The 17,423-nt window shown below is 41.7% G+C and overlaps 1 protein-coding gene across 15 annotated transcripts in view; it reads left to right on the forward strand.

Annotated features, from left to right (window-relative positions):
• Positions 1-16,765, forward strand: part of cacna1bb (calcium channel, voltage-dependent, N type, alpha 1B subunit, b) — a 320,447-nt gene extending 303,682 nt beyond the window's left edge. For 14 of the 15 annotated variants that reach the window (XM_060935527.1, XM_060935526.1, XM_060935533.1 and 11 more), the window contains 4 exons: positions 1,505-1,543; positions 5,681-5,918; positions 11,983-12,212; positions 12,349-16,765. In XM_060935527.1, coding sequence (XP_060791510.1) covers positions 1,505-1,543; positions 5,681-5,918; positions 11,983-12,212; positions 12,349-12,885 — 1,044 coding nt within the window. In that variant the 3' untranslated portion in view covers positions 12,886-16,765. The remainder of the gene's footprint in view (positions 1-1,504; positions 1,544-5,680; positions 5,919-11,982; positions 12,213-12,348) is intronic. The other variant, XM_060935532.1, reaches the window with a different exon arrangement.
• The last annotated feature ends 658 nt before the right edge of the window (positions 16,766-17,423 follow it).

Consider the following 17,423-nt stretch of genomic DNA (forward strand, 5'->3'; position numbering starts at 1 on the left):
AACATGGTTCACCAGACCACTGTGTAGAAGGCTCATTGATTGACATGGCTCATGAAGGCTAGCCCATATGGTCTAATAGCTACTGTAACACAAACTACTGAAAAAGTTAATGCTGGGTAAAACAGAATATGTTTTGATGTTGATATTGCCATGGAAGGAGAACTCTGAGAAACTCCTTAAGCTAGTTGACATGCCCTCCCTTCAAAAGGCATTGCAAGAAATCTCTGGTGTTTTGGAGTCCATCTTTGTGACTAAGATTATTACGGCACTTAGAAACCTTCATAATGACATGGGTGCTGGGGTGGAACAGATTCAGCCAGAGATGTTGAAGGCGCTGCATTGAGTTTTGTGAGTAACAAACTTCTTCAATATTCAGCAGTTTGTGCTACAATAGCTCTTCTGTGGGATTGGACCATATGGGCTAGCCTTCGTGCCCCATGCAAATTAGTGAGCCTTCAACACCCATAACCCTGTTGCCGGTTCACTGGTTGTCCTTCCTTGGACCACTTTTGGTAGGTACTAATCACTGCATACCGGGAACACCCCACAAGCTGTGCCATTTTGGAGATGCTCAGACCCGGTCATCTAGCCATCACAATTTGGCCTTAATCAAAGTCACTCAGATCCTTACGCTTGCCCATTTTTCCTGCTTCAAACACATCAACTTTGAGAACTGACGGTTCTCTTGCTGCCTAATATATCCCACCCCTTGATGGGTGTCATTGTAATGAGATAATCAATGTTATTCACTTCATCTTTCAGTGATCATAATGTTATGGCTGATCGGTGTATACATAATGGATGCATTAGTCATTGGTAGTGTAATTACCTAATACATATACACTATAGCTTTTGAGGGATATTCAGTATTTCAAATTATGTTTTTTACTGGTAATTAATTACACAAATTTCCCCTGTATGTAAAATATATGTAAGTTGTTTCCATTCTCATCTCCTTTCTGTTGTCTTTTCAGTTGTTGTTTTTTTTACTTTCTCTTCACATTTTTAGGAACTACAAAAGACTATTTCTGTCTCTGCTGTTGTCTTCTGTCTCTGTCTCATCATCTGTCTTTTGTATTGTATAATATTGTACTGCATCTTGTCTGTTCCTGTCTCAATGTTTCTCACTTGTCTGATAGCCCACCCACCCTGTCCAAAGCCTTTGTATTCCCTTGACACGTTCCTCCTCCTCCTCTGTTCTTCTTGCTCCCCCATACGTCCTTCCACTTGATTCGTCCCATTGTAATCATATTGGCAATTTCTCTGTCATATGGTTTCTTACTTTCTCTAATATATTGTCTCTTTCTCTCTTGTTATATATATATGTCTATTCAAAGTATGATCATATCTATCGTTGAATCATCACATATCATCTCGATGCTTCCTCCACTCCTCTGCTGTCTCATTTCTGTACTCCACTGTCTCTCTGAAGCTGAATGAGTCAATGTTGGCTGTGTGTTTTCCCCTGCTCTCCTCACCTGTGTGTCCTCTTCCTGTCCTACAGCGGAGCCAGTTGCGCCACACCACCGGGATATACCTAGCAGTATGTACCAATGTTCCAAGCCCTTCTCTATTTCTTCCCCTTTACTTCTTTCTATTACTATCTTGTTTTCCTCCCAGCCTCACTCATGTCACTTCTGTGTTGGCCCGTGTGTGCTTTGCTCATCCCAGTCCATGCTTTCTTGGCTTTTCTCATACACTGATTCAGAGATATAAATAGCCTGGTCATGTTAGAACAAAAAAAAGCTCTAAAAAATTATTTGTAAACATTATAGTACTTTATAACCATAGTATTAACACACAATATACATAGCTACCTATTTTGGGGATGGGATGGGATGAATCATGTATGTGTGTGTATTGTGGGTGTGTATGTGGGTGTAATATACCATTATGGCTTATGTTTAGGCAGTAGTAATGAAGCAGTTCTCTCTTTGCACATCCTCAGCTTGCAATATTCCCAGCTTGAGGGACTTTTACAGGGGTCACAAGATCTAATTTACTGACAAGACTCGATGCAAGTGTATATAAGATTAGGGGTCCATACAAGTAACCATAGAAAATGACTCCTGGGGATGATGTGGGCAGCAGAGCCACACAGCTATAGAAGGTTTTGTCTGTATTACAGTTTTAAGAATTTGAATTGTAAACAACAAATGTTTTATAGAACAAAGCGAACTTTTTTCAAAACTCTTCACACACTTAGCATACCTGCTTTCTATGTGGATTAAACTGTAAATTGTACCCCCTGAAATCTAGGCTCAACTATCAGAGCTTGGTTCAACTTCAGAATCATGGTATAGATGTTTCCTGAGAGGCTGAGGAGTATGATTTCTGTATAACTTTAACTCAAACCCCTCCACCCTTTTTTTTTTTTTTTTTTTATTGTGACCATTGTCTCAGTTTGCCAGTTCAAAGCAACTACGCCAAATCTCTATGAAATATTGCAGAAGCTTGTTATCCACAAAACTCAATGCAGCACCTTCAACATCTCTGGCTGAATTTGTTCCACCCCAGCACCCATGTCATTATGAAGGTTTCTAACTGCCATAATAATCTCAGCCACAAAGATGGACTCCAAAACACCAGAGATTTCTTATAATGCCTTTTGAAGGGAGGGCATGTCAGCTGGCTTAAGGAGTTTCTCAGAGTTCTCCTTCCATGGCAATATCAACATCAAAATGTCTTTTTCTATGACCTTTCCAAACTCCTTTCTCACCTGGAACTACCTTTATTGCAGGCCATCTGGCTCTCCAATACCTATTAATTGAATCAGGAAAGTCCTCCATGAGCATTATTCAGAAGGCCTCGTTTAGCAGACGCTGTTATCCAGCGCGACGTACAATGTACCTAGAGTGGCCTGGGGAGCAGTTGGGGGTGCCTTGTTCAAGGGCACTTTAGCCATTCCTGCTGGTCCAGGGAACTGAACCGATGACCTTTTGGTCCCAAAGCTGCTTCTCTAACCATTAGGCCATGGCTTCCCCCATAGTCCCCCTTCAACTTGTGCATCATAGGTTTACTGCAGTGACTTGCACCAACAGTCTACTGGCCACAGCTTCTTGCAGCTGCCTCTGTGATTGAGCATGGACCATTCACATCCACTGTCCCTGACCTCACTTGGCATTATAAGTCCTTTCCAACCTGAGATTTAAATTTATCTCCCACCAATGCTTCGGTCAAGTAATCTGGAAGGCCTTCCTGGGTTTACCAGGGAAATCTGGTCAGCACCCTGTGTAACAGCTCTGCCCCTCTCTTTAACCAAGTGTCCGAAATCTATAGCTTCAGTTTTGATGATACAATCACACCTCAATTATTAACCTTTGGCCAAAGATGTTCTAGAACCAATTATACTTATAAGCAACCTTGTGTTTAAACAAAGTGTTTGTTCTTGACAATCTGTGGCTTGCAAAAGTATAACAGAAGTATAACAGTCCACTGCTCAGGTTCATAACCAGGATATGTATGTATATTCCTTTCAGCAATACCCCTCCAAGTATCTCCATCATTCCCAACATGAGCACTTGTATCTGCCAGAAGCACTATGGAATCAGTAGGTAGTATCATCTTGAGATCTCCTCCAGCTTCCCTAAGTCAGAGTTTTCCTTTCTGAGACTTGAAATCTCAATCTCTGGTCCACTGGACTGGTAAGTATTCCCACACCTGCCTGAGGCCAATCTCCTGTGGTAACTCTGGACTAGAAGAGATACCACTCCTAATGTAGAACTTTGATATTAGCGCCCATACAGTGTGTAGATGTAAGGATGACTAGTCTACATCTTTCCATCTCAGAAACTAACTCAGACTCTTTCATCACCAGCAAAGGGACATCCCATGTTCCCAAAGCCAGTTTCCATTGCAAGAGTCTAGTCTGTTTAAGACTGCCCATTGCATACCTGCTGCCTGTCTGGCATTAGATTGACCCCCACTATACATCTTGCAGTTGGTGCGTGAACAAGATGGCTCCTAGGTTACATTGGTGGTCCGGTCACCACTCTCAGACCTGGCTGAAGGAAGGGATCTTTTTGGACAGTTCATGGAGTTTTTAGGATTGCTCTTTAGTTTATTTCACCCCTTAGATCTGTTCCCTATGGTTGACTCTACTGAGAGCATTAAGCAACCTTCATGGTGATATAGCCATGAAGTTAATTAAAGACCATGAAAGATGGCTTGAGAGCAACAAGTTGTTGTTGTTTTTATAAAGTGTTCTGCCTAATGGTAGGTCCAAGTTTCTAGGGAAGGATTACAGTAGTGGTTTCCCGTTGCCTTCTACTGGATTATAGAGGTGTACTCCTCTCAACCATTCACACCTATGGGCAATTTAGAGTAGCCAGTTAACCAAACTGCATCTCTTTGGACTGTGGGGAAAACCAACACAGACACAGGGAGAACATTCAAACTCCACACAGAAAGGCCCCTGTCGGCCGTGAGGTTCAAAATCAGAACCTTCTTGTTATGAAGAAGAAGTCACATGCACTCTTCAAGCACAGTGAAATTCATCCTCTGCATTTAACCCATCTGAAGCAGTGAACACACGCACACACTCAGAGCAGTGGGCAGCCACACCAAAGCACCCGGGGAGCAGTCAGGGGTCAGGTACCTTGCTCAAGGGCACCTCAGCCCAAGGCCGCCCCACATCAACCTAACTGCATGTCTTTGGATTGTGGGGGAAACTGGAGCATCCAGAGGAAACCCACACAGACACGGGGAGAACATGCAAACTCCACACAGAAAGGCCCTCGCCGGCCACTGGGTTCGAACCCGGAACCTTCTTGCTGTGAGGCGACCGTGCTAACCACTACACCACCATGCCGCCCTAGGTGACAGTGCACCACTGTGCCGTCCAACAAATGGTTACCGCAACAATAAAATATATCAAATAGTGCACCAAATATATGCTATCAGTTATTATTGTTTGCTGTGCATTGTGTTGTAGTTGATACGGTAGTCTTCACAGAAGAAAATAAGTGCTGTTTGGAAGTTTTAAAGCCTTGAAATGTTACATGTGTCTGCAGTGTTGCGGTATTGTTCATTTTGGACATGAAGTGAACAGTTTAGTCAAACTTGCTCAGTGTGAAGAGTTTTTGAAAAGTGAACATGGTAGTGAATAAAACTTGTTGGCAATTGTTTAAAAAAAAAGTAATAAGCCACCAACCAAATTGTTATCAAGCAGTGAACAGCACTAAGTCATCCAACACTGGTCTTTAGTTGTGTTTCGAAGGTGAAATGACGTTTTATACACAAAGGTTTGAAAACTAGTCTTTTTTTGGCAGATGAATAACTGAACAAAGCTTACACACCTGTTATACAGGTGGGAATTCAGTTCTAGAGTAGAACTGTACACTTTATAACACATATTTGTCAGCAATTCATCTTTGTGCTCTTGTCACTGTTTAGATGCTTTCTTATCGCAACTTTGAAGGTTTTGAAGCATCTCAGTAACAGCAACCATACAATTGAGTGTTTGCATACGACAATGGTGGTGGTGTTCTCCTGTTCTATGTGATGTGTGTGTGTATGTGTGTCAATGATAGGTGTGGACTGTGCATAGAAAGTGTTTTGTGAGCTGGTTTGTCACATTCTGACAATATCTTACTCTACTGACTGTTCTGAAGTGTCACTTCATTCAGGTTTTAGAGCTCTCATCCTGTCTTTTCATCTTTTTCTTTTCTCCACCTCAAAGCCCATCATGGATGGCAGTCCCATGCGGCGCTCAGCTTCCTCTTTGGCTTCTCAGAGAGGAGGGATAGAGTTGAATTTGAAGGAATATATGTTGGAACGTCCCCCAGCAGCACAGACTCAGGAGAAAGAGAGAGACAGAGCGCACCAACATCATCATCATCATCGATGTCACCGCCGCAGAGACAAGAAGCATAAATCCCTGGACCGAGCTATCAGTGAGGAACAGCCTAGCTCTGTGGGTAAGGAAATGCACACACAAGACATATTTATTTAATTGTGTCACAGACCGTTAAGGAAAGCAGCGTGAACTTGAAAGGTATCATGTTGTATGGGTATGTCAGGGTATGTAAGGTGAGATGAGTTAGATACAAAGTCAGATACAAACATAATTTTAATGTGTGACATTTCTGCCCATGGCAATATGTACATCTGAAGTGTAGTGATCTAGAAAATGCTTCTGTACAGTAATTAATATGAGTTATGGTTCTCAGCTGTACCTTGTTAGAACATGACAGGAATGTTGGTCTGAAGTGGTACCCCAGGAGAGGAAATATAATATGCAAGATACAACCTAGGCAACAGATTGCACTGGAAGCACATTGGCAAAAACCCAGAGGTAAAAAATACTGGCACTGTCAGCCTGGTAGTATCTGCTATTTTTGGCTTGGAAAGTTTCTTCACTTAGGGCCCATTTACACGAGGACGCTGTCGGGTAAAAACGACTACATATTTTATCGGAAGTGCCTTTCGTCTACACGGGGACGGCGTTTCCGAGGCTGAAAAACGGATAAAATTGAAAACGCCTTCCAGTGTGGATAAGTTAAAAACAGCCCCCGTTGCATATCCGTCTAAACTACCCAATACGCGAAACTCCGCTCGGATCTGCTCACGTCGGGTACGCATTTACGTCATACATATGTCATATACTGTACATGCCAGCCTGGGAAGTAAGAAAGTAAGTAAAAAAGTAAGAGCATGTCTGATTACATCGATCCAACGGACCTTCAAGCTGCCCTGTGTTTTAATGCAGTAGATGTGTTTTCCTGCTCACCCGCTCGGCTGGAGCTCCTCAGTTTGGTGTCGCCAAGTTACACACACGCACACGCGTGTGTGTGCACGCGTGCCGCCTATTCAAGCCGCTCGTGAAACCATAAACCTGAGACTGAAAACAAAACTAGCAGCCGAATGGGTTTATTTTGCTGAGATGGACACTGCCTCTTCTCTTCACCGAAACAAGAGTGAGTGTTACTTAATAAAGGCAGATTAAAAGAGTTTCGGTTTGCTCCTGCTCCTCCCTCGAGCACTACAGTACCTCAGCCGGACCGGTGTTCTGTAAAGTTATCCTAGCAAGTTCGCATACAGACCGTTTTATTATTCAAAACAAGTCATTACAAATTATTTGACTCGGCCAAAGACTCGACCAATACGCACAAAACATAAAAATCAGCAAATGCGTGAAATTCTCACCGATTTTCTATCAGCCCAGCTGATCGGTGGGACAAAACTACTGTTGAATTTTCCTACCCTCCTGGATTTCGCGCATGCTCAGTAGGCTTGGTAGGACAAATCCAAAAGGTAGGATAACTTTACAGAACAGCGGCGCAGATGTGCAGATCAGACAAGACGGAAGACGTTGCGCATGCGTGCAGACATAGCGGAGACATTTATGCGTCACCGTATAGACGCAGATTTCCTCCTTGAAAACGGTCGTGTAGACGCGGAAAAAAGTGAGAACGAAAACGGACTTTTGCGTTTTTGTTTCAGACCGTCCCTGTGTAAAGTGGGCCTTAACCTACATCATTTGTTCATAATAGGAAATGTTCACAGGACTGTTTTATTTATTCTGCAAAAGTTTTTGTTTGTTTGTACCTGCCTGTGAAGCTGTCTAATGAATTATCTAACAAAGCTATAACAATGTTAAAAAGGAATCAGGACATTTTTCTGGCTTCATCTATTCGAAAAAGAATGCAAAAGTTACTCAAATTTACACAAACTTTAGACTAATAATAGTTAGTCTGGGGGCGGCACGGTGGTGCAGTGGTTAGCACTGTCACCTCAAAGCAAGAAGGTTCTGGGTTCGAGCCCAGTGGCCAACAAGGGCCTTTCTGTGTGGAGTTTGCCTGTTCTCCCCGTGTCTGTGTGGGTTTCCTCCGGTTTCCCCCACAGTCCAAAGACATGCAGGTTAGGCTAACTGGTGGCTCTAAATTGACCGTAGGTGTGAATGTGACTGTGAATGGTTGTTTGTCTCTGTGTCAGCCCTGCGATGATCTGGTGACTTGTCCAGGGTGTACCCTGCCTCTCGCCCGTAGTCAGCTGGGATAGGCTCCAGCTTGCCTGCCACCCCGCACAGGATAAGCAGTTACAGATAATGGGTGGATGGATCGTTAGTCTGAGTGCTTTGGTTTCTTGTTCAGTGCCTTTTCAGCTTTTCTTATTCTCTTCATTGGTAGTGGCACTTGTATCCTGCTAGTTAGCTAGTTAGTCCATAAGGCCGATGAGCTATTGCCATGGCGCGGCGTCCATCATCTGTCCATCGTCCACAATTCCGTTAAATCGTATCTCCTCCGTCAGTTCTCCACAACTTTCCGTTCTGATTGTTTTGTTTGAAAGAACTCATCACTCCGCACAAAATTTTGTCATTGTTTTGTCAAATTTTTTGCTAACGAGTTAGTAATTAGGCCAAATTAATGAATTTTCCAGGATTTCTCACTAGAATTGTATCTCTTCTCTCATTTCTCATCCGATTCCAGTTTTGGGTAGATCTTCCCATGAGGAACAAAACTTGGTCATGATTTTCTTGTTGTAAACAATTTGTTTACAATTTTGTTTATTTCCAGTTAGATCGCGTCTCCCTCCTTCAGTTCTCAATGGCTTTCAGTTTTGATTGTTTTATTTGAAAGAACTAGACCTTCTGTACAAAACTTGCTCATTGTATTGTCAATTTTTTGCTAGGGATCGACCGTTATGTTTTTTTCAGGGCCGATACAGATACCGATTATTATGGAATTGGGATGCCGATAACCGATATGTGCAACCGATAAATGTAAACATTATAATTCACATGAAATTAAACATAGCATACACTGACACAGACCTTCATATCCATAAAATGTATGTTTAATTGTAAAATTGAACATGAAATTTTGTGCAGGGAGATGCCAGCAGCATTTGTACAATAAAGTCAAACATTAGTTAGAATAAAATGAGAAATAAAATAATAATAAAATAAATATTCACCAATAAAAAAATAAATCACTCCCTACTATATTACAGCTCACCATTTTCAGTGGAAAATAAATGAAAATACACTCTGGATTCTTTTACACTAAGAACTAAGTAAGACTTACCAACTTCAAGTAGTTTTTAAATAACAAATCAAGTGTAGGGAGCTGCCTGCAGCATTTTTTAAAAAGTAAAATCAAACATAAAGTAGGCTATCACTCCCTATTATGTAACAACTTAACAAGTAACCATCTACAGTGGTGCTTGAAAGTTTGTGAACCCTTTAGAATTTTCTATATTTCTGCATAAATATAACCTAAAACATCATCAGATTTTCACACAAGTCTTAAAAGTAGATAAAGAGAACCCACTTCAACAAATGAGACAAAAATATTATACTTGGTCATTTATTTATTGAGGAAAATGAGCCAATATTACATATCTGTGAGTGGCAAAAGTATGTGAACCTTTGCTTTCAGTATCTGGTGTGACCCCCTTGTGCAGCAGTAACTGCAACTAAACGTTTCCAGTAACTGTTGATCAGTCCTGCACACCGGCTTGGAGGAATTTTAGCCCATTCCTCCGTACAGAACAGCTTCAGGTCTGGGATATTGGTGGGTTTCCTCACATGAACTGTTCGCTTTAGGTCCTTCCAAAACATTTCAATTGGATTAAGGTCAGGACTTTGACTTGGCCATTCCAAAACATTAACTTTATTCTTCTTTAACCATTCTTTGGTAGAACGACTTGTGTGCTTAGGGTCGTTGTCTTGCTGCATGACCCACCTTCTCTTGAGATTCAGTTCATGGACAGATGTCCTGACATTTTCCTTTAGAATTCACTGGTATAATTCAGAATTCATTGTTTCATCGACGATGGCAAGCTGTCCTGGCCCAGATGCAGCAAAACAGGGCCAAACCATGATACTACCACCACCATGTTTCACAGATGGGATAAGGTTCTTATGCTGGAATGCAGTGTTTTCCTTTCTCCAAACATAACACTTCTCATTTAAACCAAAAAGTTCTATTTTGGTCTCATCCAGCCACAAAACATTTTTCCAATAGCCTTCTGGCTTGTCCACATGATCTTTAGCAAACTGCAGATGCGCAGCAATGTTCTTTTTGGAGAGCAGTGGCTTTCTCCTTACAACCCTGCCATGCACACCATTGTTGTTCAGTGTTCTCCTGATGGTGGACTCATGAACATTAACATTAGCCAATGTGAGAGAGGCCTTCAGTTGCTTAGAAGTTACCCTGGGGTCCTTTGTGACCTCGCCGACTATTACACGCCTTGCTCTTGGAGTGATCTTTGTTGGTCGACCACTCCTGGGGAGGTTAACAATGGTCTTGAATTTCCTCCATTTGTATACAATCTGTCTGACTGTGGATTGGTGGAGTCCAATCTCTTTAGAGATGGCTTTGTAACCATTTCCAGCCTGATGAGCATCAACAACGCATTTTCTGAGGTCCTCAGAAATCTCCTTTGTTCGTGCCATGATACACTTCCACAAACGTGTTGTGAAGATCAGACTTTGATAGATCCCTGTTCTTTAAATAAAACAGGGTGCCCACTCACACCTGATTGTCATCCCTTTGATTGAAAACACCTGACTCTAATTTCACCTTCAAATTAACTGCTAATCCTAGAGGTTCACATACTTTTGCCACTCACAGATATGTAATATTGGATCATTTTCCTCAATAAATAAATGACCAAGTACAATATTTTTGTCTCATTTATTTAACTGGGTTCTCTTTATCTACTTTTAGGACTTGTGTGAAAATCTGATGATGCTTTCGGTCATATTTATGCAGAAATATAGAAAATTCTAAAGGGTTCACAAACTTTCAAGCACCACTGTACATTCTAATGCTTTTAATGCCCAAGCCTAATATTCCCAATTTAGGAGGATTATATTATAGTGAAGGAAGCATTACATGCAGTTTCAGCGAGACTAGTTGGTTGTAGGCTAATTCAAGTGCTTCCTTCCGTAAGCTAAGTTTGCCTGGCTACACAGATGCAGATGGACAATTTTTAACGATGAAGAATGTAAACATATAATGATGTTGTGCTTTTGCAACTTGTGTGTTTGTGATTTATTGCGGCAAAAGCAGCGTGTCCTTACCTTGAAGTGGGATCTGCTTCTGCCCAAGTGCCCATACAGCCGCCTTGAAACAGTTCACAGTGTTTAGCTACGCGTGTTGATTGGCTGTATCCCTTGTGCCGCTTCTGCCCGAGTGCCCGTACGGCCGCCTTGAAACAGTTCACAGCGTTTAGCTACGTGTGTCGATTGGCTATATCTCTTGTGCCAAACAAATCAGATGTTGTGGTGGGCGGGACCATGTTCTTGAACTCAGAGAGGCGAGTGCAGGAAAGGACGTGCAGTGACAGTCGCGTTAGGAACGAAATGGCTGCAAAAAAGCATGTTATCGGCATATCGGTGGAAATTATGGCCAATACCGATAACCCTAAAAATGCAGAATATCGGCCCGATATATCGGCCAGGCCGATTATCGGTCGACCCCTATTTTTTGCTAACAAATTAGTACTTAAGTCAACTTAACACATTTTCTTCTGGCTGGAATTGTATCTCCTCTCATTTGTCATGCGAATTCAGTTCTGATCGATGTTTTGGGTCGATCTTCCCTTGGGGAACAAAATTTAGTCATTTGTTGTGGAGGTTGGTCCTCTCTCATTTCGTCACATTTCAGTTCTGTTTGATGTTTTGGTCATCATACCAGATGAGCTACTACGTTCTTGACATTCTGGTATAAACGCTCGATAAAAACCCTGTAAACACTCACACACGAACCCATTCACAAACAGAGGGGTAAGTGGTCAGAAGGAGGTGATTACATTCTGCCACAGTGATGGTTTCTGTCTCTCAGATGAAAGAGTCTGGTGCACAGTGGACAGAAACAGCTCCCAAACTTCTGCAGTGACAAGGAAAAAAAAAATCACTGTGATGCTTTCATTTACTGTTCTACTCATGTTATTCATTTTGTGGATAGGAAGTAGCTGTGTTTGAACATCATTTAATAATAAAGCAGCATGTCAAAGTAATCTGACCTTTTTCAGATCCAATGGTGGACCTGAGCAATGAGCAGCAGGATCGAGGGCGTGAATGGGAAAAAGACCGAGGTCGCTCTCATGACAGGAAGCACCACTCATCCTTGGTCACTGACAGAAAGCAGCGTTACTACTCCTGCGATCGCTATGGGAACAGAGAACACTGTCACAGCCGATCACCTGGACCAAGCAGATCCACATCACCTGGAGATCCGCAAGAACCCAACAGATTCAAAACGGTATTTACTAAAAACATATACCGTAAAAAACATTCCATTTAGGTGTGTGTGTCTGTCTATAAGTTTATATATTTATGTATCTTGCCTCTGTCTGATGTTTATTCTGTGCTCTGCTGTATTATATTTAATTTTGCAGGGTGTTAACTCAGCTAAGGGCAGCCCAGTGGTCTTCACATCAGGCTCCAGTACACCGAGCCGTGGAAGGAGACAGCTCCCTCAGACACCGCTAACCCCAAGGCCTGCAGTGGCCTTTAAATCTACCAGCTCCTCCCCACTGCAGATGGCTGTCACCCGCTCATCCGGGCCAGTCCCTATCTACCTGAGCCGAGGGCAGTCAGAGCACGACGCCCTGCTCGGCATCACTCACCAACCATCTCCTGTGCCTGTCACTCGGATCGGATCTGACCCCAACCTCGGCCCCCTGCAGCGAGACCCCCACCTGTCAGAGGCCGAAGATTTCCACGATGCTTTGAGCACCTACAGCTCAGGACGTTTTCCAAGGACAGTCTCTGCCACCCATTCGTCCACTGCAGCGGTGCCGTCCATGCTTCAGCAGAGCCGGAGTGGAGTGCCTAATGGGTACCACTTCACCCTGGGCGTCAATGCATCTCTGGGCTCCAGTGCCAGGATTTCCCCAAGCTATCAGGATACAGAGAAAGATGACTGGTGTTGACGAAATGGTGACCAGTATATGTCTTAAATGTGTCTTTAAAAAGTGCAGGATGAGTTTTATCATCTTTGCCTCAAGATAATCATACATTTGGGCCATGTGTGTGTGCAGAGAGTGGAAACTTGAAGAGATCTACAAGACAGGATGAGTTATTAATTTTTTCATGAATGTGGCACCATGAAATTCCCTCTTGTTGAGACGGTTCTCTCAACACAGATTGTGAAAATATGAGTTCCATGATGAATTCGATAACCCAAGGTGAGCTTTTTCTGCCACTGAAGAGGAGGAATAGTTCAGCTACGTCCTCAGCGCTAGCAAACGCTGCCCTCCGCTCTCTGGAATCATATTAATAGGGCTAAATTCGGCAGAGGGCAGAGAGATACAGCCATGTTTGATTCGAAAGCACAATCTATAATGAAAGTGCAGGACTTCTGCTCGTCTATATGGTATTGTTAAGAACCTCTTTAGTTCTTCAAAAAGGTTATACATCCTTGGTTTTGTCCGAACGTCTTCGTCTTAACAGTTGTTTCCCTACTGCTGCTTTATACTGTTTCTTCCTCTTGCAAGTGGCACAGATAAAATGCTCCTGGTAGCTTAAAAAAAAAAAAAGCCAAATTGTAATTAGTTTTATAAGCGATTGCAGTAGAGTGGGCATCTTTTCACAGTGTTACTTTTTGTACCTTGTACATGAAGTGTGTAGCTGGGTGTCTTGTAAAGTCTACTTGTTTTTTTTTTTTTTTAATACTCTATTACCCTCAAGTGGTAAAATACCAAGTGCCTAACCTTTGAGGTTACTTACTGTATGGGTATAATGTATCATGAGGCATTATAACCTTATAACCTGAGAAAGGCAAATACTGGATACTGTACACTGTAGGTAAAATGTCACAGATCTTTGTTCCTTCTATGTATCATAGCATGTTATGAAGACCGAGATTATGGCGTTGCACAAAAGAGAGAATATATACTAATGTATGAAGTATTTAAGACACGTGAGCAAGTAATGTGTAAACTGCAGGGGCGATAGCATCAACAACGTAGCTTCGAGAAGGTACTGTAACCACGACCGACAGACAATTAAATGACGTTGAAATAATTTTCACTACGTCTGAACTGAATGCATGTTAGGAGTTTCTACACTTGGTGTTCGTGTTGTTGTAACATTGCAGTGTGTGATGTGCATTTTATTTTGCCAAAGAGTACATGGTGAGCTCTTGCCTTTCTAGTACTAGACTGAATTCATTACATGGAGTCAAGAAAGACTTGACATGATTTGGTAGGAAGAATAAATGACATGATATATATTTCACTATACATTTATTTCACTACGATATATCTTTATTTCATGATACGCGAAGTCATGTACAGTTTGATCATGCTATCAAAATGAACATAATTGCTGAATCCTTTCTTAGTAAACAAGGAAGATGTGGTTCTTTGGTAATAGTGAGTGATTTTGATAGCTTCCAAACACCTCATCATTGTTTAAGACAAAATGATGTTTATTTCTAACACACACACTAGCAAAGACACTTTAATAGGAACACCTGGACGTGCATGCAGTTTTCCAATCATGTGGCTGCAGCATGATGCATAAAATAATGCAATACAGGTCAAGTTAATGTTCATATCAAATATCAGCTGGGGGGGGGACTTGATCTCAGCAACTTTGATTGTAGCTTGGTGATTGGTACTGGTTTGAGTATTTCAGAAACTGTTGATCCCATGGGATTTTCATGCACAACAGTCTCTAGAACTGACACAGAATAGTTAAAATAATATCCAGTAAATGAGTTCTGTAAATGGATATGTCTTGTTAATAAGAGAGGTCAGAGGGACTTGACTGGTAACTCAAATGAGCAGCAAAAGCATCTCAGAACACACAACATGGCAAACCATGAGGCAACTGGGCTACAAAAGCAGAAGACCACATCACATTCCACTCCCGTCGGACAAGAACAGGATCCTGAAGCTACAGTTGGTACATAATGAAACTAGACAGCTGAAAATTGGAGCAACATTGCCAAGGATTTCAACTATCCAGGAATGCTGGAGCCTCAGGTTAATGTTCTTGGCTGACAGGAGTGGAACCTGATGTGGTTTTCTGCTGTTCTATTCCCATCAACCCCAAGGTTTTGGTTATTTTGCATTCTGAGATGCTTTTCTGCTCAGTGTGGTTGTAAAAAGTGATTGTTCGAGTTACTATAGCCTTCTTGTCAACTCAAACCAGTTTGGTCATTCTACTCTGAGCTTTCTCATCAGCATGGCATACCCATCAACCCATAGAAATGTTCTCACTGTCATTCTGTGTAAACTCTTGAGAGTCTTTTCTTCTTTCAGCTGCTCCATTAGGGAGAAGCCACAGTGGATCTTAGCACTGGTTTTACACCAGATGCCCTTCTTGACGCAACCCTCCTCAATCTATCCGGGCTTGGGACCGGCACTGAGTATGCACACTGGCTTGTGCAATCCCAGTGGCTGGATCATTTTTTGAACTGTGGGAGGAAACCAGAGCACCCAAAGGAAACCCATGCAGACACAGGGAGAACATGCAAACTCCACACAGAAAGGCCCCCATCGGCCTTGAGATTCGAACCAGGAACCTTCTTGCGGTGAGGCAACAGTGCTAACCACTGCACCACCCTGTTGTGCATGAAAATCTAAGGAGATCAGCAGTTTCTAAAATCCTCAAACTACCTCAACTGCCACTAACAACCATGCCATTGGTTCAAGTCACTGAGATCACGTGTTTCCCCATTCTGATGTTTGATGCGAACATTAACTGAAGCTCTTGACCTGTACTGTATCTGCATGATTTTATACATTGCATTGCTGCCACATGATTGGCTGGATAATTAATGAGCAGGAGTGCCGGTGTTCCTAATAAAGTTGTCGATGTGTGTCGATGGTATTTCTCGGACAAGCTTCCTGTGTCCTGTAAGTGCAGGGATGAGATGACTGTTGAGAAACAGTACAGTAGGGCTATGCAACAAGGCGACACTTTATAATCACTCTTCATCCTCTGTAGCTATATCTCCTGGACTCTACAGATCTCAGACCAAGACAATTCTGTTCAGTTTATACATTAAAGTGATGAATGCTGTACGTGACATGAAGTTTATTAGAAATGCAGCGAGGCCAAGTAGCTGTTAACAAGTATATAAACAGGACAAATGCATGCCATTGTCCTGTCCTCAAAAGTGAATTTGAATTTGTGTTGTTCACCTCAGTACAGTCCATAAAGTGTTTTCATTCAAATTCATAACTGGTGGATGATTTAAAGATTTTTTTTTCCCTCAACAAATCAACCTCACACTGATCCACCTTTTGACCACGTTTTACTTTCTATTCTCCCTTTCGGAAGGGGAGATGCGATTTGTGCACCGAGTACATCTGTAAGCCATTCCTATGAAAAAAATCTACAAATAATTCTTATAATCAAACTTTCTGTCAGGTGCCAAATTGAACATAGCACCATTTTCTCGTCCTCATACTGTACCTTGTTCAGTTGACCTGTGGACATTGTGTTATGTTTGCATGTTCCGATGACATGTGCATGTACAAATATATGTTTGACATATTTTATGTTCGATTCCTATGAAGGGTTCACTGCCTTTTTTATACAGTCTTCAATAAAATAAAAAAAACCTGTGTTTGTGGGAGTAAATTAGAGAAACTCATTGTAGACCTTTTGTGTAAAAGAGGTGTTGAACAAAAGAGAAAATTACATTCAGGCTATGAAAGCATGGGACTAAACTAAAGTTTTTAAGCAGATCAGACACCACCACTGTTCATCAACTGTCTGCTTATTTACCATTCATTACCATTTTGTACCACTTAACTGAAAAGAGAATATACAAAAATAAAATCATTAATTTAAAAATTGCGAAATGACTTTTTTTTTTTGGTTCTTTTGTTGGTTTTGGGTAAGACACTGCAGGTAGAAATTATATTAATATTTGTTTTTTGTCAGCTTTTTTGGGTTGAATTGAATCTATAATATGTTTTCTGTTAAATTGTAGCAATAAAATTTGAAAATAACAGAAGAATTTTTATTTCACTGTTTTGTTTTTGTTTTTTTCACAGAAGGGTAGCACTGTCATGCAGTAGTTAGCATTGTTATCTCACAGCAGGAAGGTTCTGGGTTCAAACCTGCCAACCGATGGGGGCCTTTCTATGTGGAGAACGATATGCATGTTCTCCCATGTCTGTATGGGTTTCCTCCAGGCGCTTCGATTTCCTCCCACAATCCAAAGACATGCAGATTAGGTCAACTGGCTACTCTTGCCCACAGGTGACCCATACGTGTCAACCTATACGGAATGTCCGTATTTTATACGGATTTGATTCAATAAACGTAGTATACGGGCGTACAAATAAAGTTATACGGATTCTTTAAAAAAAACTTCAATATTTATTTAGAGCTATAATCAATTCCCACGATGATAAAAGAGCGCATAACATTTACAAACGTACTGTACACCACAGACAGCCAGTAAAGAGTCTTATGAAATCGCGCGTTATCTTGTGGTAGCGAGACT

This window comes from Neoarius graeffei, chromosome 12, assembly GCF_027579695.1.
Source record: "Neoarius graeffei isolate fNeoGra1 chromosome 12, fNeoGra1.pri, whole genome shotgun sequence".
NCBI lineage: Eukaryota > Metazoa > Chordata > Actinopteri > Siluriformes > Ariidae > Neoarius > Neoarius graeffei.